Genomic DNA, 20045 nt, shown 5'->3' on the forward strand with positions numbered 1-20045 from the left:
ACAGTAGAATTGAACAAATGAAAGCAAAGTGCATAATCAAATATTCCCAAGGAACAACTTATCCTTTGTAAATCAACATGTCAAATCTCATATTTCAACAGGCTTGCTATCTTCTATCTCTTCCAATAAGGTGGGGGGCGTGTCGCAAATTTGATACGATTCTTTTGGCATCTTTTTGTCATATTGCACTACAGTTATGTGAGCTCCAACAATAGACAGCGGAAAGACATTCATGGTGTACAAAAGAGGAGAATTAGCATGCATGCATGCTTCCTTTTCCTTTCTCTTGGGAGCCATGTATTTTGAATGGAATCTAGAGTACCTAATCACACTGTAGATTTGGTGCAGGAAGGCAATCTTTTATGTTGGGATTGGATTCACACTTGATGATTTAGGATCCACTATGTGTCACACTCATACGTAGTAGGTAACCCCTTTTTCTTTTAATTTTATTATGTCAGGGAATCAACATATGTTCAAATTCCTCGTGATTCATGAATTAAGTAACGACTTATTCCACTTTCGTTTTTCTAAAATTAAGTATTTTTGAGCCATCTTGCCAAAAAATTTAAAAACAAAAAGTATCTTTGTAAGAGAATAAAGGGATTTAACCAACGGTATCAATTTGGTGGGATGTGCTTCTATTCCTTCTCTTCTTTCTTCCAAGAACCATCTCATTCAAAGAGAGCAATAGGCCTTCTGATTATGATTAACGCGTTATTATGTGAGCAGTTGAAGGAGTTACATGCACCAACTTCTTTCTGATGGAGAACTAGGCCTGATTCCATTGTATATGTATCCTCAACCTCGACGTCCATTGGCAATTTTTACCATATATTTGAAATTCTTAAGGATTATGTAGTAGTTTTGACTATTACATATTGTGTTATATTGCCCTTATTTCTTATTAGGTCTAACAAATTCATTGAGATTTGGTGCACTATATATTTCTTGTGATATTGAAGTTATAGTAATTACATTCATGATCTAAATAGTTTTATCGTAAACCTGAAATAGACTCCGACAATGTTTTTTAACGTATACTAATTAACCAAAGATATTGTCCGAAGAAAATACAAAGCATTAATCTTCTGTACGTGATGTAGCCCTTAGTTTCTTAATTCAATCACCTTCGCACAAAAGAGATTATGCTTCTCAGGTCTTGAGTTTAATACTCAAAATTTGAAATCTTTTCCACTGAAAATTGAATAAAGAGGCAAGTTCAAATCTTCAGGGGACATTTGAATTGTGCCCAGATAATGGAAAGGAAAAATGTGTTATTAAATTCCCCATTTCCTGCTTCCCTTAACTTCCCTCTTGACCCATAAGCAAAAAGGAAATTACATATAAAAAAATGTGCAATTGATGCAAGTATTGGTGGTGCAGCAGAATGTAGTCTAGAAAAGTTCATTGTACATTACACATTGCAGATTGTTTAGTTTCCATGCAATATACTTGGTGACAATAAGAAAAGAATCCTCAATTGGTTCTCTAACTTTTTGCTTGATTATGTCATTATACTTCCTCAGCATGACGATGCCATAAATGTCTTGGTGCGGTTTTAACCGTTAAAATTCTCAAGTTGCAATTCCGTAGAATCTGCTAGTGGAGACAGGCAGCCCATTGCCACCCCCCTTACCTGACGTGGACTGATATACACAAAATTATATATATGCACATATATATAATATGGATTAATATTTTATATACTAACACTGTATACATTTTCAGTATTAGATACATGATACATAATTCGAATTTAAATTTGAAATCCAAATTTTACATATGTGTCGTGCATTTAACCATGATAATTTATACACTATCAGTGTGTATAAGAGATTTACTATATATATATATATATATATATATATATGCACACACACCCTCTCTCTCTCTGTAATCTGATGTTGAAGATGCTAATTACATCTCATAGAATCTTGGAGTAGTGCTTAGAACAATATATTCTATTTTGCCCCCTTTGTTCTCTCTCCCCTTTTTAGGTCCAAATTCATCGAGAGAACTACTACTCTTTTTTTTTTTTTCCAGAGAGGGATAGAATTTAAAAAGTGAGATGGAGGAAAGAAGGAATTTGAACTCAAGACTTCTGAATTTTGGAGTTTAAACCTTAACTATTAGATCAAGATCTTCTGGACAAAAAACTACTGCTGCTAATTCTTCTTCTTCTTTCTTTTGTTTTTTGAGTTACAATTACGTATATCATTCATTCATACATTGACAATGAAACTTTTGCCTCATTCATACATTCATACTAAAAATTATTGATTTGACTGCAGGAAAAGTGCAAAAAATAATTATGTAACTATCAAATTGGTAGAATTCATTTTAATTGATTTTTACTAGTTTTATTAAATATAACCTACTGTTAAATGACTTTACAGGACCTGACCAAGATCAACTATGGTCTGACCATTTTAACCGAATGATCTGATTCTTCCTTAAAAACATGTCAAATCTTAAGCAAATATAAAAATGGGAGGACTGAATTTTACGAGTCAAATGTTTGAGGGGGCAGAATCTAATTTTGTTAACGATCTATTTGAAAAACCAAAATTTAATGATAAAATTTTAAAAAAAATTTCAAATGAAAGCTGTTTACCCCACCGTCGTCGTCAGCTAGCTGGTGCCACCGGGAAGGGAAGTGGAGTATCTTGCATTCTTCTTACAAGCATGAATATGCTAATGATAGTGGAGCTATAACTATTCATTTATCATTTTTTTTTTCTTTTTTTCCCTACTTTTTTACATGTTGGATTTTTTTTAGAGGTCGAGACTCCGGGAATTAAATGCTTTGGATTTAAATACCTATATTCCCTTCCTGTTTCTTAAATCCCACCATTTTTCAACTGAAAGAGAATTAAAAAAAAAAAAAACCTTCTTATCAATAATCCCCATGGAAGAATATTTAATAGCAAGATTCATGTAATTGACCAAGAAATAGTAATTGAAAATGTAAGAGAAAAAAGATAGAAGTTCAGATTCTTGCATTTGGGAAGTTAGGCTTGAGGAATTTAAGAATATTATAAATTTTAAGCTATAAATACACCCATGTCATCCCTTGGTTATCAAGCTTGGGAGAATATTTCTGAGGTCATATAGTTTGGAGAATTAACCTCTTATTTGCACATATTATCCATCCAAGAACTTAGATAAATACAATGTGGGGTAAGAATTGGAAATCCAGTGGCAAATTACCTTGCCTGGATTCTGATTGTTTGCCTCATCATCATCATCATCAAATTGCAAATGCAACATGCAATGAAGAAAAATTAGCTGAGGAAACATCCAATGGCTTGGATGCTTGTGCAAAAGAAAGCAAGCTGAACTTTGAAGAAACTGCCAAAGACGTGGAAAGTTTGGCTGATCAGAAAGCTTTAGAGGAAAACAACTGCTCTTTTCTTCATGCTGTCATCAACATGATTGGAATGCTTATAGGTACGTGTCATTCTATGCATTTCATCTATCATCAATGCAATTAGTGCATGAGATAATTCAAGAAATGAACCAAGCATTGTATCACATCACTGCATAATATACTGCGTTATATTTGAATGTAGTTATAGTAACTGTATGTTAAGTAGTAGCCCCTTTTTTATTAGTTTAGAAAAAAGGGGCTATTCGTGCGTTGATATACGTTCATATATATATATATATATATATATATCAAATTGTACTGACTGGTGTTGATATTCGTGCGTTGTTTTTGCAGGTCTAGGGCAATTATCAGCTCCATATGCTCTAGAAAATGGAGGATGGACTTCTGCATTCCTACTTGTAGGACTTGGGATATCATGTGCATATGGTTCTCATTTACTTGGAAAGTGTCTAGAAAAATATCCAAAATCAAGAGACTACAAAGATATTGGGCAGAATGCATTTGGAGCAAAAGGAAGAATTATCGTAGCAAGTTTCATCTATGCTGAAATTTTCATGGCCCTTGTTTCTTATACCATTTCTCTACATGACAATTTGGCCACAGTTTTTTTAGGCACACACCTAAAATTGTCATGGACAAATTTAACAACATCTCAAACCCTTACAGTTTTAGCTATATTGGTTGCACTTCCAAGCCTATGGCTAAGAGATCTTTCTTCAATTTCTTTTCTTTCAACTGCTGGTATTCTAATGTCACTTCTGATTTTTGTAACTGTGGCATGCACTGCCATTTTTGGAGCTGTGAAAGCTAATCACAGCATACCAGCACTCAAGCTCCACAATATTCCTGCTATATCTGGACTTTACATCTTCAGCTATGCTGGTCATGTTGTTTTCCCAAATCTACATGCAGCCATGAAAGATCCTTCCAAGTTTACAAAGGTACATAATCCCCTTTCATATGTTAATATTGAAGTATTTCATTTATCTGTATTTATAGTTTTTGAGGCAAGCCATTTCTTTGTTTTTTTTTTTTTTGCATCTTTTTTTCTTTTTGGTGAACATTTTTTGGACATTTCCATAAGTCGAAAAAGTGACAAATGTGGGGAATGACATGCTTCTTGTCAAATCGACATTTTTTGTCATCTAGGAACTAATAGCAATATTTGCATGTAATCAACACCAAATTGGTAATCCCAATGAATAGGGTAAAAACCATAAAACATATAATTTTTAATAATTAAAATCTCAGCATCACGAAACTCCTAAAAGGATCCTAGAGCTACTCAAAGTCTTGTGCAAAAAATTCTACATTCATGTTTGCCAGTTTTCAGGCACTTACATTGCTAAAATATATATATAAAAAAAGCAGCATTGAGTGACTGTTGTATAACCACTGTATGAGCCCCACAAGGAATTTGGCAAAAATAGTAGCTCTAAGGCTCATTTTTAATTTGCAATCACATCCCTCTGTGCCACTAGTGCTGGAAATTGTAAGGTTCTCTTTTTTCTTTGAGTAAATATCTCTGGGAAATTCATGTTATTCATTTCTTTAAATGAATTTTCCTTCAATAACTAGGCTTTATTTTAGTTTATTTCCTCAATCTGCCTGTAAAATTTGGTAATCTTGCTTTTACAGGTAACCATTGTCAGTTTCTCATTGGTCACAGTTCTATACACATCTCTAGCTTTCATGGGAGCTAAGATGTTTGGCCCTGAAGTGAATTCCCAGATCACTCTAAGCATGCCTAGAGCTCTTATTTTGACTAAGATTGCACTATGGGCAACAGTGCTAACGCCAATGACCAAATATGCACTGGAATTTGCACCATTTGCGATCCAACTAGAGCAGAATATTCTTCCTCATTCAATGAAATCCAGAACAAAGATGATCATAAGGGGAAGTGTTGGCTCAATTCTACTCCTAGTGATACTAGTACTGGCTCTATCTGTGCCATATTTTGAGTATGTTCTAAGCCTTACAGGTTCCCTAGTAAGCGTGGGAATTTGCATGATCTTTCCTTGTGCCTTCTACATAAAGATATTCTGGAATCAGATATCAAGGCCTACCTTAATTCTGAATATGATTCTCATAGCATTTGGCACACTTCTTGGAGCATCTGGAACCATTTCATCTTCTAGGTTGCTTCTGCAAAACTTACGGAGAGCTCATTCAGCCTAGTGATTACTTGGTTAGGAAGGCCTGTGCAAGATTCTAATTATTCCCATCCCTTTTCGGAAGGAATAAAGAGAACTAGAAAGAGATATAGAGAGAATTTCCGCTAAGTTCTGGGATATTGTTGTGCTACACAGCTGTGTTTGAGAAATATATGAATATCAGCCCAAGTGAGATGTATTCCACAATGAACTGCTTTGCTTATGCGTATGCTATAAAGGATAATATTTAGTCTCTGTTTATCCAATTTGATAGCTTATCAGGCACAGCAACTAATTTAGAGCACTTAAATCATTCTTATGAAATGAATACGAGGCAATATCAAGCTGAGGATCTGCTGCTCTTTTTGTCTCCTAACAGAATTTTAGATCTGACTGAGAACAATATTTCCTTTAGCAGATTGGTAAAAGGGCTGAGCAAAAGGAATCAACCAGATAAAACATAACAACCATGAAGAATGAAATAGAAATGTTATTTATGCTTTTAACAAAGTTATGAATGATTATCCAGCTCTAAGCAGTCCAATGAAAATAATACAAATTTAAAATTTCAAAAGAAAAAAAAAATAAAAGGAGCTCAATTAGATTCCTTTCTCTTACACTGTCATGTTTCCTTTATAATTTATTAGTGTCATTTCCCCCTTCCAAGGAGGCGAGTCATTGCCAAATGTTTTTCTATCTCATCCAGAGCATCATACTTTGGCTAAAAATATATTCCATTTAACGGTGGAAACTCAAAACCTAGACTTCTACCAAACTTTCCCAGCAGCACATATATGGTATATGAGTTTGGGAACTGAATTTTAACCACATAAAGGCTTTGGATATAACATTAAGATTGGTTCAATAATTCTCCAGAGTAGAACAGACAACTGATTGCAAACAATTTTAACCTTGTAATGAAATATATCTATCTTATGATAATCCAAGTGAACTATGAATATTTTGTAATGCAGCTTTGGTCTTAACGGTGCTTATTGCAAATTTCAACCAGCTATTCAGAACCACTTGCTCAGGTACCATGAATTTTTTCAGAAGAGAACATTATCAGAGAAATAGGTGAATGATCCCCTGCTTACCAGAAATATCTAAAACAAAACTCAGTTCGTATATTCTCTAATAAGCACTATAAGCATCTGAATATGCAGACACCGAATGTAGAGATTTGGATGTTCAGTGTTCTGAGTTGTTTCAAGATATTCACTATGCTTGAGGAGAAGTTCTAGCTCCTGATGCTTGTCCTCTAAATTGGTTTCTCTTTCCTGAAGAAAAAGAAAAAGAAAAAAAAGATCAGACCATTGAATTTTGTTTTAAAATCGTCTATGCCTAACAAAAAGCCTATGTAACCACAAAGGAGAAGTTAGGATCACCTTAAACCAAACATAGATAGTATATAGCTTGATCAAACAATCAGAAGCATGAGGTTTTATTCTTACTGTGGTTGATTGCTTCATTTTTGGACGTATAAAGCTGAATTCTTAAATTGCTGAGTTCGCTAATCACAAACCTTAATGGCTTCACCCTTTCTTCTGAAATATTGTGATTACATTAATTACTCCCTCTGAAATATTGTGATTACATTAATTACTCCCCCAGAGAAGCTGGCATTAAATTCAACATGCATGAAATACAAAGTGTAGAGATGCTATGCTAGTTATCCGCTATATCATTTAGGCCTTGTATAGATATACCTGCATTGCACTTTAAGGAAAATCGTTAATGGCTTAGAGATTGATACCTGGTTATGGTTTTGATGTTATGTCTATTTAGTTAACGATGCTACAAAAAGAAATCTTTTTACGTTCAGATTATTGATGGAAACAATCTATAATGAGAATGCATAAACATGTAATCATTTGAGGTTTCAATACCAGTTATTTTGAAAGTTGTTCATCTGATGTGCCATAAGCTGCCTGCTTTCAAATTTGTCCAACCTTCAGTTTTGGTGCATGTCCCACACCATACTTTTGGAGGTCAGAATTGAACTCTTCCATGTTAGGACACTTCTCTAAAACCACTTGTTCCAGGGATGGTAGATCAACAGAAAAAGACGTTGCACAGAGTCTATTTATGCTAGACATGTCTTTGATCTTCATGCTGTATAGTTCCGGCAGTGAAATTCTTTTGTCTTCAGTGTCTTCTTCTCCTTCCTCATCATGGCTTATTAGTTCAACCATATCCTTGCAGCTGCTAATGTTTATTTCTTTGAGCTGTTGAAGATATCGAGCCTTAGCAACTGAAAACAGCTTTCTCAGCCTTGAGCATTCACTCACCTCAATAATCCTGAGGTTTGGAAAACAAGCAGGCTGATATTGATCAACTGATACATCTGGCCTTTCCTCGACAATGCTTTCTAACTTGTTGCAGCAGTTTATCTTAAGAACTTCAAGTTGCAGCAGATTTTGAGCAATGGAATATGGAAAGATAACTGTTAGGCGCCCGCAGCTGCTGAGCTCAACAACTGTTAGTTTTGCAAGGCGCACTGAAGGAGGAAGTGGTTTTACCCCTCCTCTCCATATGGTTCTCAAACTCTCCAGACCGTTTAACCTTATAATTCTAAGATTAGACAGAAGGAACTGTTGATTCTCAGAACTAATGTTGCCAAGGTCAAATATACTCGACATTTGCTCGCACCATGTTACTTCAACTTCTTCCAAACTCAGTAGCCTTCGGAGTAATGTGGCAGTGATTGCTATCCACATCCGCTTACAACTTTGAACCTTTAAAAGCTTTAACTTGTGCAGCGAACCAACTGGAAGTAATTTTGGACATATGAGGAACAATTCGCTCATAAGATGAAGATGTAAACTTTCCAAAGCTGCCAAGATTGCAGGGGCATCACTTGCAGATTGGTTCATGGATAACAGAAACGGGGTTTCCATACAAGCAACAACCTTAAGATACCTTAAGTTGTTTAAGGTCCCTGGATCAACATCTAAAATACTTCTTATCATTTCATCATACAAGCAGAAAAGTCTCATATCTTCTGTGTTCTGAAGTATGTCCTTCACTCCTTCCGGTATTGAAGTCTTAATTTGTCGGAGAGACAGGCTTCTTGAGTTTGGGTAACATGTCACTGAATCATACCCTTTACCAATAACTATCTCAAATTTTTGTACGTTAGGTATATGAAATTTTCTGGGAACCGATTCAGGATTGGATACTAGGACACATAAAGTAGTCAAGCGGGACAAGGATGTTATTTCTGAAAGACATGCTTTACTTGTGTCTTCAACCATCCCTTGAATTGCCCACTGATGAAAACTCTCCCACATGTAGAGTTCTTCTAATCGAGACAAACGCGATATCAGGGTTGCTGGAACAGTCTTTAGCTTTTGGCAGAAGTTTAGGTCTAACGACCTCAGGTTGACTAATTCTCCAATCTCATTTGGTAATTCTTCGATATCACATCCATAGAAGCTTAGAACCTCAAGTCTTTTTAATTTTCCAAGGATTGCTACATCATCCAACTTGCAGTGATTTAAATGCAAAGTCCGAAGGTTCACCAAGGCTTCAAACGAGGAGGGAAGTTTGAAGGAACTGGACGGCATTGAGGTCCATTTGTCTGGTTCAAAATAGCGATTTAGAGAGCGAGCACCAATTTTTTCACTTAAATCCAGCACCCTGAGCGTTGGCATCCCTAGAAAGAATCCCTCTGGTATTACCTCAAAAACCTCATTCTCTGCCAACAACAAAATTTCGAGCTTGGGACAAATTAGGCAATCAGGAAGTGACTGAATATGATTAGCCATGAGAGAAATGATTACTGCATTGCGTTCAAGAGTCTCCTGATTTGGCCACTCCTTCAAGCCAAGACCTGCTTTTATGACGAAACCATGTTCCCCTGTAGACGCCATTGATATGGCAAAGTCACGAACCATATCATGCATTCTTACAGAATCTGCCGTACTGCTGTCCAGAAGCAAGCAACAGTCAGTAAGGTTTCTGATTATCCATCGTGTTTCTCTTCTTGCTTCCTCCATTGTCTCTACATCTGTAAACATTCCTTTTCCGAGTGCATTTCTAGCTATGTCTTCAATTTTTATATCATGATCTTCAGGAAACAAGCAACACAATAGAAAACATTCTTTAGCTTCCTCACTTTGCAGATGATCGTAGCTCAACTTTAGGCATGAGAAAATGTCTTTTTCATTGTAGTTGATGTTCAAGGGTCTGGACTTCTTCAGTTGCTGAAGTGCAGCTTTCCAAAGCTCCAGATCTTTGTTTCTTAGTGCTCTTCCAACCGTTACAAGTGCCAATGGGAGCCCACCACACTCCCTAGCAACCTTCATGGCGACATCATCTTGTTGGGGAGAAAATGTATCAGTCAATGACCCCGCATTACTTTTAAACAAATTCCAGGATTCTTCTTCTGATAAGAGTCTCAATGGAATTTCATTTGTTTTTATGAGCAACATAGTGCTGCAAAGATTTCTTTGACGAGTAGTAATCAGGATCTTACAACCCTTGCCCTTAAAATTAACAGGAATTCCAATTTCTTTGAAATTAACAAAATTCCAAACATCATCCAATATAAGCAGGATTCTTTCCTGGGTAGTTAGCCTTTCAAAGAGCCGACCAGCTCTTCCCATTTCACTCTCCTCCTGGAAATATAGACCTAACATATCCCCAATTCGACCTTGAATTTTTCTCACATCCATATTTCGCGAAACAACAGCAAAAATCACCTTATTGAAAAGGCCACTAGTTTCAGCCATCCTACCAATTTCCTTTGCCAGAGTCGTCTTACCAATGCCCCCCATCCCGTACATTCCTATGATTGCGCAGCTGTCATCCTGCAATGCATCAAAGATCTGGTCCACAGCTTCTCTTTGGTCGGAAATAATCTGATTTACCAATCCTCTCTGCTGAGCAATGATCTCACCAACTGTTTTCTTTTGCAGGACAACGTTCTCATTTGCAGTTGGTTTACTTGCTCCGAAAGTGACAGCTTCAGCTTTTCTTTTCATGCTCCTGCTCGTTGCTGATGCACTTGCTCCTGAAGTGGCATCATTAGCCCTGCTTTTCTCATTCATAATTGATGTGCTGGCTATTGAAGTGACACCTTCAGCCCTGCTTTTCTGCTTCAGAGTTGATGTGCTTGCTCCTGAAGTAATATTTCCAGCCCCGCTTACCTCATTCAGAATTGATGTGCTTGCTCCAAAATTGACATCTTCGGACCTGCTTTTCTGATTAAGAATGTAATAGAAAGGAAAAAGGAATTATATTTATTTTTATTTTATTTTTTTATAAATATAAAGCATTTCACAACAATTTTTTTTTTAAAAGTCAAAAGTTAGATTGCTAATTTATTATTTTCATCAAAAGAATTAAATTTTTAGGTACTAATAATTAGCTTCTAAGAACAAAAACGTCTGACAGAGACTACAGAGACTAAGAAAATGAAGAAAATAACAAAAAAAAGGTGTAACAAAGGATCTAATAACCCCAAACAAAGGGGTTTCACTCAAACCTTTAAGACACGAGACAAAGTGACTATCCCAAAACTATGCCAAGGGGAGGCCTTGTATGGTCTTTTTCACTGTCAGGTTAATCCTAACAGTTAATGGTGAGAAGGGTGAGAAGGGTGTGGAGTGGGTCAAATGGTTAACAAAACAAAAGAAAAAGAGACTATTCCGAAACTAGGAGGAGTCTTGGCATTAAACCACAATGATGTAAACTAATAACAAAAAGGTTCATACCTTTTGTAAGGAAAAATGCTTTACCGAATGATGAACTCAGCCTTTCAGGATGTCTTTACGCAGTTACAGAAACAATTGTATGGTCTTTCTTGCTATTAGCTCCAAACTGCCATGTCAAAGCATGCATCATTTAGGTAATATGTCATGAAAGGAAATCATAAAAACACAAATTTGATTTTGATCTGTGAAGAGGTGATTTCTTACCGGCCGGAGTGAACCAAGAGTGGGCAGCGTCCCCGCTATAAAGGTCACACCGGCAAGGTCACCTGCTTAGGTTACAAGAGGGGCTGAATCCCCCGGTGTAACTCCGAATCTTAAGTTAGTTCGGTATTAGAGAAGTAATATAGTAGCAGATAAAATCAATATGACTTGCTTTACCAGAAATTGGTCATCCCCCTTCTCGGTAGAAGTGCTGAGTATTTATAGAGGATGGACAGGAAAGAGGGATTGCTAGCACGGGTCCCTAAAGATTTGACATGGGCAGCGCATCAAGTTGATTTGATGGGCTCCTGTGAAAAGGCGCGCCAGAACAGGTGTCAGAGTCAGGCAGCGCATGTGTCAGAACAGCTTTCTGTCAGGAGTCAGATGTGTCAAAAGTCACATCCCACCTTTCCACAGTTGTCAGTCACTTAGACATCACCTCGGCTCATTATGAAGATCCTAGCCGAGGTGATAAACGGATCAAGATCACCTCGCTAAATGGAGAGCTGAGGTGACACTTTCCGTAGTCTTACAGGGTGAGGCCCCGGACTATCCGGGCAGAAACGACAATTCTCACTAAATCCCCCAAGATTCGAGAAGGGCGAGATCGCGGTTTCCCGAGGTCGTTACTTCCCGAGGCTAACGAGCATGTAGCACATGGGACACAGCAAGGACACGTCATAGCTGTGTGGACGGGACTGGGAGAGAGGTGAAACGACGGCTGTCAGCTTTAATGTCGGATCCATGAGATTGACTGTCAAATGAACAGTATTCTCATTAATGAGGGGAGAGAGGCCACTCTAGGGAACCCCAAAGGTGCCGCCCTTTCGGTCTCACCCTGCTGGCCTATAAATAGGGGTTTCTTTTCACCGTTTCACTCTTTACCAGAAATCTTGAATCACTCCAGAGCCTTGTTCTTGTGTCTTTTCACTTCGGCAATTCCCCTAAACCGCATCTTCTGAGTAAGTTCCCTTCTTTCTTCCTGTACTAATGGTTAGAACAGCTCGCACACACAAGGAGACAGTGAGACCCGACTTCACCGAGGCAGAGAGGCCCGACCCCTCCGAGGAGAGAACTGCGTCCGATGTCGGGGAAGGAAGTGCTGAAGCGTCTCCCTGAGCTGGGACATTTGAAGGGCAAAATGAGGAGATCGAGGTCGAAACCGAGATTCTGTACAATGATGACCTCGGGAATGAGGTCCCTAGGGACGAGGGCGTACAAGAGCCATCCTTTCCTCCGAACTTGTCAATGCTTAACTACGGCCAGATGCCGACCTTCAGTAGTAGTATGGGACAAGCCTCAGTAGCCGAGGTGGTCCGCAAGTACCCATGGAGAAGGGACTACAGTATTTATCTGCCCCAATCACACCAGTCTGCCGCACTGCCTCCGAAGGGTAGGGTGGCCATTTACGTGGATCAACTGGAGGCTGGGTTCAGAGTGCCAACAATAAGGTTTCTCCGGGACTGCTTGAGGTATTGGGGGGTGAGAATCACTTAGCTCACCCCTAATGCAATCGCGTCCTCATCGGCTTTCAGTTACTCTGCCGACAGTAAGAGATAGAGCCCACTGTCAACCTCTTCTGCCATTGTTACTTGCTAAAGAACAGCGGGAGCGAGAAGGGTTGGTTCTATTTCGGAAATAAAGTTCCGAAATTGGTGGAAGACGCCCCGACCTCGATAAAGGAATGGAAAAGGAACTTCATCTTTGTCCCGCCCGAGGACTTCCCCTAGGGGTTCTGGTGGAGACCTCCCACCTCGGTTAAAGAAACATTCGCGGACAAACTGGAAGAACGCAACTTTAAGAAGCTAATGGGGTCGGGTTTCAGGCTTAATTGTTGGAATTTTTTCGAAGTGGTGTTCGTGGAAGGCGGGATCAGCCAAGCCTTGATCAGCTCGAACCATCCCGTTTTCTTCTCTTCTAAGTTTCAAAAACCTTGTACTTTTTCATTTCCCTTTTTTGTTTATCTTTCTTGAATTTTAACTAACTCTTCTTCATACTTTGCAGTGGTGAGGGTTTCTGACTTGATAACCTTGGGAGACGTCAAGGTGGTGAAGAGGCCACCCAAGAAGCGCAAGGATGCTGCTGAGCCCTCCACTAGACCGGCTAAGAAGACCACCGCGGCGACGACTGACCGCGAGCCTCCGGTGGTGATTGTAGGCGAAGATTCATGCACCTCGGCCACGCCTGTGAGGTCCAGAGCCTCAACCATCCCGGTGGGGGTTCCTTTCCGTGGGGTCACAATAGTCTCTCCACCTCGAGGTCAAGGTATGACCGTATTCTCGGATAACCTCGTCACGGGGTCTTCACTGTTCAACCTTCATCATGTGCCTTCGAAAGAAGTCGGGGAGGATAAGAGGCACCCCGAAGCACATTGGTGTCCGGAGTGGGAGGTTAACGTCAATGACCGCTGCAAGAACCCCCTGGTCGCTCATGAGCTTCTGGTGCATTCGGTGTTGCCGCGGGATAGCACCTACGCCGGGGAGCTCCCTCCCGCTGAGCTGATGCAAAGCGCCTCGGTCTCCTGAGCCTCCACCACGGCTTTCTTTGCTGAGATGCTTCAACGGTACGGGCACTTCATGGAAACCTATGAACCACCTGCCGAGCTCCAGAAGAAGATTGCCGGTTTGGAGGAAAAGTTGAGGGCAGCCGAGCTGGAAAGAGACAGAGTCGAGGCGGCAAGGAAGTAGGCCGAAGTCACAAAAAACTCCCTGATAACAGCCCTATGCGAGGAAAAAGAAAGAAGGGTCCAAGAAAAACAGTCGGCCAAGGAGGCAATAGAAAAGACCGGGGTCACTGCCTTGGAGGCCTTCCGAAAGTCGGAGTCCTTCACTCACGACCTCGGCGAACTCACATGCCCGAGCTTTATGTTCGGCTATACGTCGGCTGTTAACGATACGACGCCCTTTCTTTCTTCCGAACAGCTGGAATCCCTTCAGAGCGCTCCACACTACAACGAAAATGCCAAGGAACTGTGCGACCGCATGGCTGAGGGTATCCAGACTGAAAGGGACTTAGCCGAGGTCCGGACCGACTTCAACAAGTGGCTCCAAGAGTTTGACCTCGATGGCGATGACCTTGAAGGAAACCAGGCCGGCGGGGAGGCCGAGGGCCGGCAAGACGCCGAGGCTGGGGGAGAAACTATGAGGGAGCAAGGCTCCGGGGCAGGGAATGCTTATGAGCATTCCTTTTTTGTGCTTGAGGGCCGAGGTCATGGACGCTTAGGAGCACTTCGGACCTTGGCCTTCTACTTTTTGCACTTTTATTCAACTGACTTCATATTCTTGCATTTCTTTTAATTGAGCTCGATTTTTCCTCCTTTTACTATTGCTTTGTCTCCTTATTTTTCATTTGTAATAAAATGAAGATAAGTGAGAAATAACCCAGAGAACTTAAAATTAAAAGCACGTACCTCTCAAGGGTAATACAATTTGAGATTTTCAACATGCCAAGTTCGAGGCACCCGAGATCCATCTCGGTATGCCAGTTTACAATATCCATTTTGGCTGGATTCGACCATACGGTACGGTCCTTCTCATTTGGGGTTCAGTTTACCCTGAGGTTCAGCTCGACTGATCGAATTCTTCCGGAACACAAGGTCTTTCGGATTGAACCGCAAGTGTCTGACTCGAGCGTTATAGTAGCCAGTTTGGATATTCTTATAAAGAGCGACTTTGGCTGCAACCATATCACGTTTCTCCTCGGCGAGGTCGAGGTCAACTTGCCGTTCTTTTTCGTTGACTTCGGCGATATATGCCGCCATTCGTGGACTCGGGGTAATGAATTCCGTTGGGACGACAGCTTCGGAACCATACGTTAAAGAGAACGGGATCTCTTGGGTTGCCGACCTCGGGGTGGTCTGGTAGGACCACAACACATTGGGAAACTCTTCCTTCCAGGATAATCCAGCCCGGTGAAGCCTGGTCTTGAGCCCATGAAGGAGAGTGCGGTTGAAATTTTCGGCCTGTCCATTGGCCTGGGGGTGTCCAATCGAGGTGAAATGCTGTTCGATTCTAAGGTTTTCGCACCATGCTTTAAAAGAATTATCCACGAACTGTCTGCTGTTATCTGAGATGACCACCCGGGGTAGGTCGAAGCGACAAACCACGCTCTTCCAGAAGAATTTTTGAACCGCTGTTCTAGTGATACTTCTCAGATGCTCTGCCTCGACCCATTTGGTGAAGTAATCTACCGCCACCACCACGTAGGCATAGTTGCCTGGGGCTCTAGGGAATGGGCCGATTATGTCAGTTTTCCATTGCTCGAACGGCCACGGCGAGGTGATGGGAATCATAAGATTAGTCAGCTGGTGGTGTTCAGGGGCGTGGTGCTGACAAGAAGGACAGCTAAGGACCATGACTTGGGCATCTACCCTCTTGGTGGGCCAGAAATACCCAAGTAACAGAGCTTTTTTAATGAGCATCCTGTAACCGACGTGAGCACCACAAAGTCCCTCGTGTATGTCTTGGAGGATTCTCTCGCCTTTTTCTGGCGTGATACACCGCAGCCACGGATTGAGGTACGACCTTTTGTATAAGAGATTTTGTTGGAGGGTGTACCGAATTGCTTTACGTTGAAGCTTTCTTGACTCAACTCGGTCCTCGGGAAGCTCTCCCTGACTGAGAAATCGGATCAAAGGCCCCATCAAGTGTCCCCAGGGTAGATGGGGTACAAGACCTCTCCTTCGTACCCTGACTCGACTAAAACTTTTACGAGAACCGTCTTGTTCAAATCAGAAAAAGAGATAGAAGCGAGTCGGGAGAGGGCATCAGCCCTCCTGTTCTGTGACCGCGGTATTTTTTGAATTTCAAAAGACTCGAAACGTGCCACCAATTGGAGGACCTCGGAGAGGTAGCGATGCATCACCTCTTCCCTGGCCTCATATTCGCCTAGTATTTGGCACACGACGAGTTGGGAGTCACTGTAGACCAATATGTGCGCGGCCCCGAGCTTACGAGCTAGTTGCAAGTCGGCAATGACTGCTTCATATTCAGCCTCATTGTTTGAAGCGGCGAAATCAAACCTTAAGGCGTATGAACACACCGCCCCCTGGGGGTCTTCGAGTAGCAAGTCTGCCCCACTACCCTCACTATTAGACAAGCCGTCCACATGCAATATCCACCGTTGAGGCTCGGCGGTAGCCGGGGTGGTCTCCTTCGCCTCATCAAAAATGAGTTCGGCAAGGAAGTCCGCGAGAGCCTGAACCTTGATTGTTGTACGAGATTCGTAAGACAGGTCGTACTCCCCCTGTTCGATAGTCCATTTAGTAAGGCGTTCGGAAGCCTTCGACCATGATAAAACTTGCCTGAGGGGTTGGTCAGTCCTCAGGCAGATGTGGTGAGCTAGGAAGTAGGGCTTAAGCCTGCGGGCTGCGTGGACTAAGGCCAGCACGAGCTTCTCTGCCTGAGTGTATCTGGTTTCCGGACCCCGGAGGACTCGACTGACATAATAAACTTGAATTTGCACACATTCCTCTCTTATCAGCACGGCGCTTACGGCTTCGACCGCGGCAGACAGGTACAAAAACAACTTGTCCCCTGGCCGAGGCGAGGTGAGTGTTGGGAGGTGGTGAAGGTACTCCTTCAATTGCTCAAAAGCCTGTTGACATTCCTCAGTCCAGAAGAAGCTGTCAGCCTTCTTTAGAACCTTGAAAAAAGACAACGCCTTGGAAGCTGATTGGGACAGGAACCGGTTCAGGGCCGCCAACCGTCCTGTGAGCCTTTGCACCTCACGGATGCACCGAGGTGGAGACATTTCCTGGATCGCTTTCACTTTATCTGGATTCCCTTCTATGCTTCGCCTCGAGACTAGGTAACCCAAGAATTTCTCCGAGGTGATCCCAAAAACACATTTCTTGGGGTTTAACATCTTTCGCGTCTTCCGGAGGACCTCAAGGACCTCTTTCAGGTCAGAAAGAAAGGTGGAGGTCGTCTGGCTTTTGAGAAGGATATCATCCACATAGGCTTCGACGTTTCGGTCAATCTGGGATTTGAAAGCTTGGTTGACCAGGCGTTGATATGTGGCTCCGACATTTTTTAGTCCGAAAGGTATGGTGGTGTAGTAATATGTGCCTTGGTCAGTATAGAAGGCCGTCTTCTCCTGATCTTCTTGACTCATTCCGATCTGGTGATATCCCTTGAAGGCATCAAGGAAACAGAGGATCTCATATCCCATTGCCGAGTCCACCAAGATATCGACTTTAGGCAATGGGTAGCAGTCCTTGGGGTAGGCTTTATTGAGGTCGGTAAAGTCGACGCACATCCTCCAAGCCCCCGTGTCTTTCTTGACCATGACTGGGTTGGACAGTCAGGTCGGATATTGAACCTCCCGGATTATCTTTGCAGGCAGGAGTTTGTTCACCTCTTCACCTACAGCTCGGCTGCTCTCAGGGTCGAGATGCCTTCTTTTCTGTTTGACTGGGCGTGTTTGGGGGTCAACGTTCAGCTCGTGTATCATGAGGTGATGCGGGACTCCCAAGATCTCATCTACGGCCTACGCGAAAACGTCCCGGTACTCTCTAAGGAGGTCCACCATACCTTTCTTGATTAGGCCAGGTAGACGGATGCCGATGCGGACCGTCTGATTTGGCTTTGTGGGATCCAAGGAGATCTCCTCCACCTCATCCCCAGACTCCAGCCTCGGGAGCTTTTCAGTTTGCTAATGATCGAGGCAATCTATCGAAAGGATGTCTGACCTCTTTTCGGACCTTCTACCAGAGGTCGATGTGGAGGCTGCCTGCAAAGTGGCGAGGTAGCACTCTCTGGCAGCGCAGACATCGCTGCTTACCTCGACAACACCCGCGGGGGTGGGAAACTTAAAGTTCAGGTGATATGTAGAGTATACCGCTCGCAAAGCGTTAAGCGTGGGTCGACCCAGGAACAAGTTGTACGGAGAGTCGGCCTTAGCAAAACCACGAAATTGACAGGGATGGTTCGGCAACGGGGGTGACGCCCTACAGTCACCGTCAAAGTGACCATCCCTTCGGGATGCACGATGTGTCCCCCGAACCCTATCAGAGGGATCCTTACCGGGGTCATGTGTTCCCTGGTCAACTTAAGGCTTTCAAATGTGCGGAGGTACATGACGTCCACCGAACTCTCTGGGTCAATGTAGACCTTCTTAACAATGTAATTGTTAGTGAGCACTTCAATCACCAAGGCTTCATGACTGCTCGAGGCAGTTGGGACAGGATCGCTAGGTCCGTAAGAGATCACTTCGGACAGGCGGGAGCTTGACTCAGCCTGATCCGGGTTAGCCTGCCTGTAGGTTCTCTTCCGAGAGTTCTGACTATCCCCTCTCGTCGGACCCCCAGCGATGATGTTGATGACCCCGGCTATGTTCGGTCCATACCCTATATCATGACCTGAAGATCCGTCTCGGGGAGGCCTTTTTGTCTCCCTACGATCCTCAGGAGGTCTGCAGCTGCTTCTCGACGTCCGCATTTCACCTCGACGTTGGTAACCTCGTCCGTCACGTCGAGGCTCATTACGCTGATGACCTCCCCCTTGGCGGATGAATTGCTTTAAGTGTCCTTGACTGATGAGTCTCTCAATCTCCCTTTCGAGGTATTGCAGTTCTCAGTCTCATGCCCGATATCTCGGTGATACAGGCAGTAGAGGTTCGAGTTCCTCTTATCTCTGCTACCGAGCATCTTGAGAGGTGCCTTCTCGAGATTGTTCTGTTCCATTACGGATAATACCCGGGATCGGGTGGTATTCAAAGGAGTCAACTTAGACTCGGGGATAGATGATTTCCTCTTAGATATCCTGTCAAACACGTTGCGGCGATTTCGGCTAGGATTTTGGAAGCCGCTTCCTGTGCCGACTTCAGTTCGGCCAGCATCTTTTCCCCTTCGTGGATCAATCCTTGAGCGAGTGGCTTGGACCTCTTTCTTCATGCGGTTGAGGTCTTCGGCCTGGATGCCTTTCTCGACCTTCAACCACAGTTCGTGGAGCGTGCGGGAATACTTTTTGTGGATCCCCGTATTGAATACCCTGGCAACGAGTCCATGGGTAAAAGCAGCGATGGTAACCTGCTCATTAGGGTCAGGTATCTGCACGCTTTCCTCATGGAATCTCTGGACGTACGACCGAAGTGACTCTCCAGGGTTCTGTTGCATATTCAGCAGATAAGCCGAGATTCTGGTCGTAGGCCGAGAGGAGACAAATCGGTTGAAAAATCTCTCCACTAATTCCCCCAGGATCAAAATGCTCATAGGTTCTAAACCCCAAAACCATTTTCGAGCTGTCTCCTGAAAGAACACTGGGAAAACCCGGCATATGACGGGGTCAGGGATACAATATAGGCGGAAGGCCGAGATGAAAGTATGGATGTGATCTTCAGGATCACCTCAGCCGTCGTAAGATTGTATCGAGGGGAGTTTGAAGTTGGGGGGAAGCCTTTCCTCGTTAATATCATCAGTAAAAGGTGGAGCTCTCATGTAATCCACCCCGGGTCTTCCCAAGGGCCGAGATTCCTCCTCAGGTCGTCGTCCTAAAAGGCCTCCGGAATATGCCTTGGTCAGGGATGCTACCTTAGAGGTGGCCTTGGAGAATGCCCGTTTTGAAGCGCTCCGGT

General features: G+C 42.5%; 3 protein-coding genes across 3 annotated transcripts; 1 reads left to right on the forward strand and 2 right to left on the reverse strand.

Annotated features, from left to right (window-relative positions):
* Positions 1 to 3102: 3102 nt before the first annotated feature.
* Positions 3103 to 5805, forward strand: LOC113734753 (amino acid transporter AVT1H-like). The gene is made up of 3 exons (XM_072082308.1): positions 3103 to 3453; positions 3728 to 4335; positions 5033 to 5805. Exons 1-3 carry the CDS (start codon positions 3177 to 3179, stop codon positions 5573 to 5575), a joined length of 1428 nt encoding a protein of 475 aa, XP_071938409.1. The 5' UTR covers positions 3103 to 3176; the 3' UTR covers positions 5576 to 5805.
* A 1650-nt stretch (positions 5806 to 7455) lies between these two features.
* LOC113735631 (disease resistance protein At4g27190-like) lies at positions 7456 to 11802 on the reverse strand. Its single transcript, XM_072083236.1, has 3 exons — positions 11475 to 11802; positions 11271 to 11376; positions 7456 to 10757 (listed from the first exon to the last, which is right to left on the reverse strand). Exon 3 carries the CDS (start codon positions 10602 to 10604, stop codon positions 7488 to 7490), a length of 3117 nt encoding a protein of 1038 aa, XP_071939337.1. The 5' UTR covers positions 10605 to 10757; positions 11271 to 11376; positions 11475 to 11802; the 3' UTR covers positions 7456 to 7487.
* Positions 11803 to 18990: 7188 nt separating this feature from the next.
* LOC113735633 (uncharacterized) lies at positions 18991 to 19683 on the reverse strand. Its single transcript, XM_027262629.1, has one exon. It carries the CDS (start codon positions 19681 to 19683, stop codon positions 18991 to 18993), a length of 693 nt encoding a protein of 230 aa, XP_027118430.1.
* Positions 19684 to 20045: the final 362 nt, after the last annotated feature.

This window comes from Coffea arabica, chromosome 3c, assembly GCF_036785885.1.
Source record: "Coffea arabica cultivar ET-39 chromosome 3c, Coffea Arabica ET-39 HiFi, whole genome shotgun sequence".
Lineage (NCBI taxonomy): Eukaryota > Viridiplantae > Streptophyta > Magnoliopsida > Gentianales > Rubiaceae > Coffea > Coffea arabica.

What these genes read in the sequence shown, in the direction of transcription:
- LOC113735631 (XM_072083236.1), bottom strand. Translation starts at nt 10,604, where the DNA reads ATGAATGAGAAAAGCAGGGCTAATGATGCCACTTCAGGAGCAAGTGCA.
- LOC113735633 (XM_027262629.1), bottom strand. Translation starts at nt 19,683, where the DNA reads ATGAGCATTTTGATCCTGGGGGAATTAGTGGAGAGATTTTTCAACCGA.
- LOC113734753 (XM_072082308.1), top strand. Translation starts at nt 3,177, where the DNA reads ATGTGGGGTAAGAATTGGAAATCCAGTGGCAAATTACCTTGCCTGGAT. An exon ending in CATGATTGGAATGCTTATAG is followed by an intron (nt 3,454 to 3,727) that starts GTACGTGTCATT and finishes TTGTTTTTGCAG; the next exon opens with GTCTAGGGCAATTATCAGCT. An exon ending in ATCCTTCCAAGTTTACAAAG is followed by an intron (nt 4,336 to 5,032) that starts GTACATAATCCC and finishes TTGCTTTTACAG; the next exon opens with GTAACCATTGTCAGTTTCTC.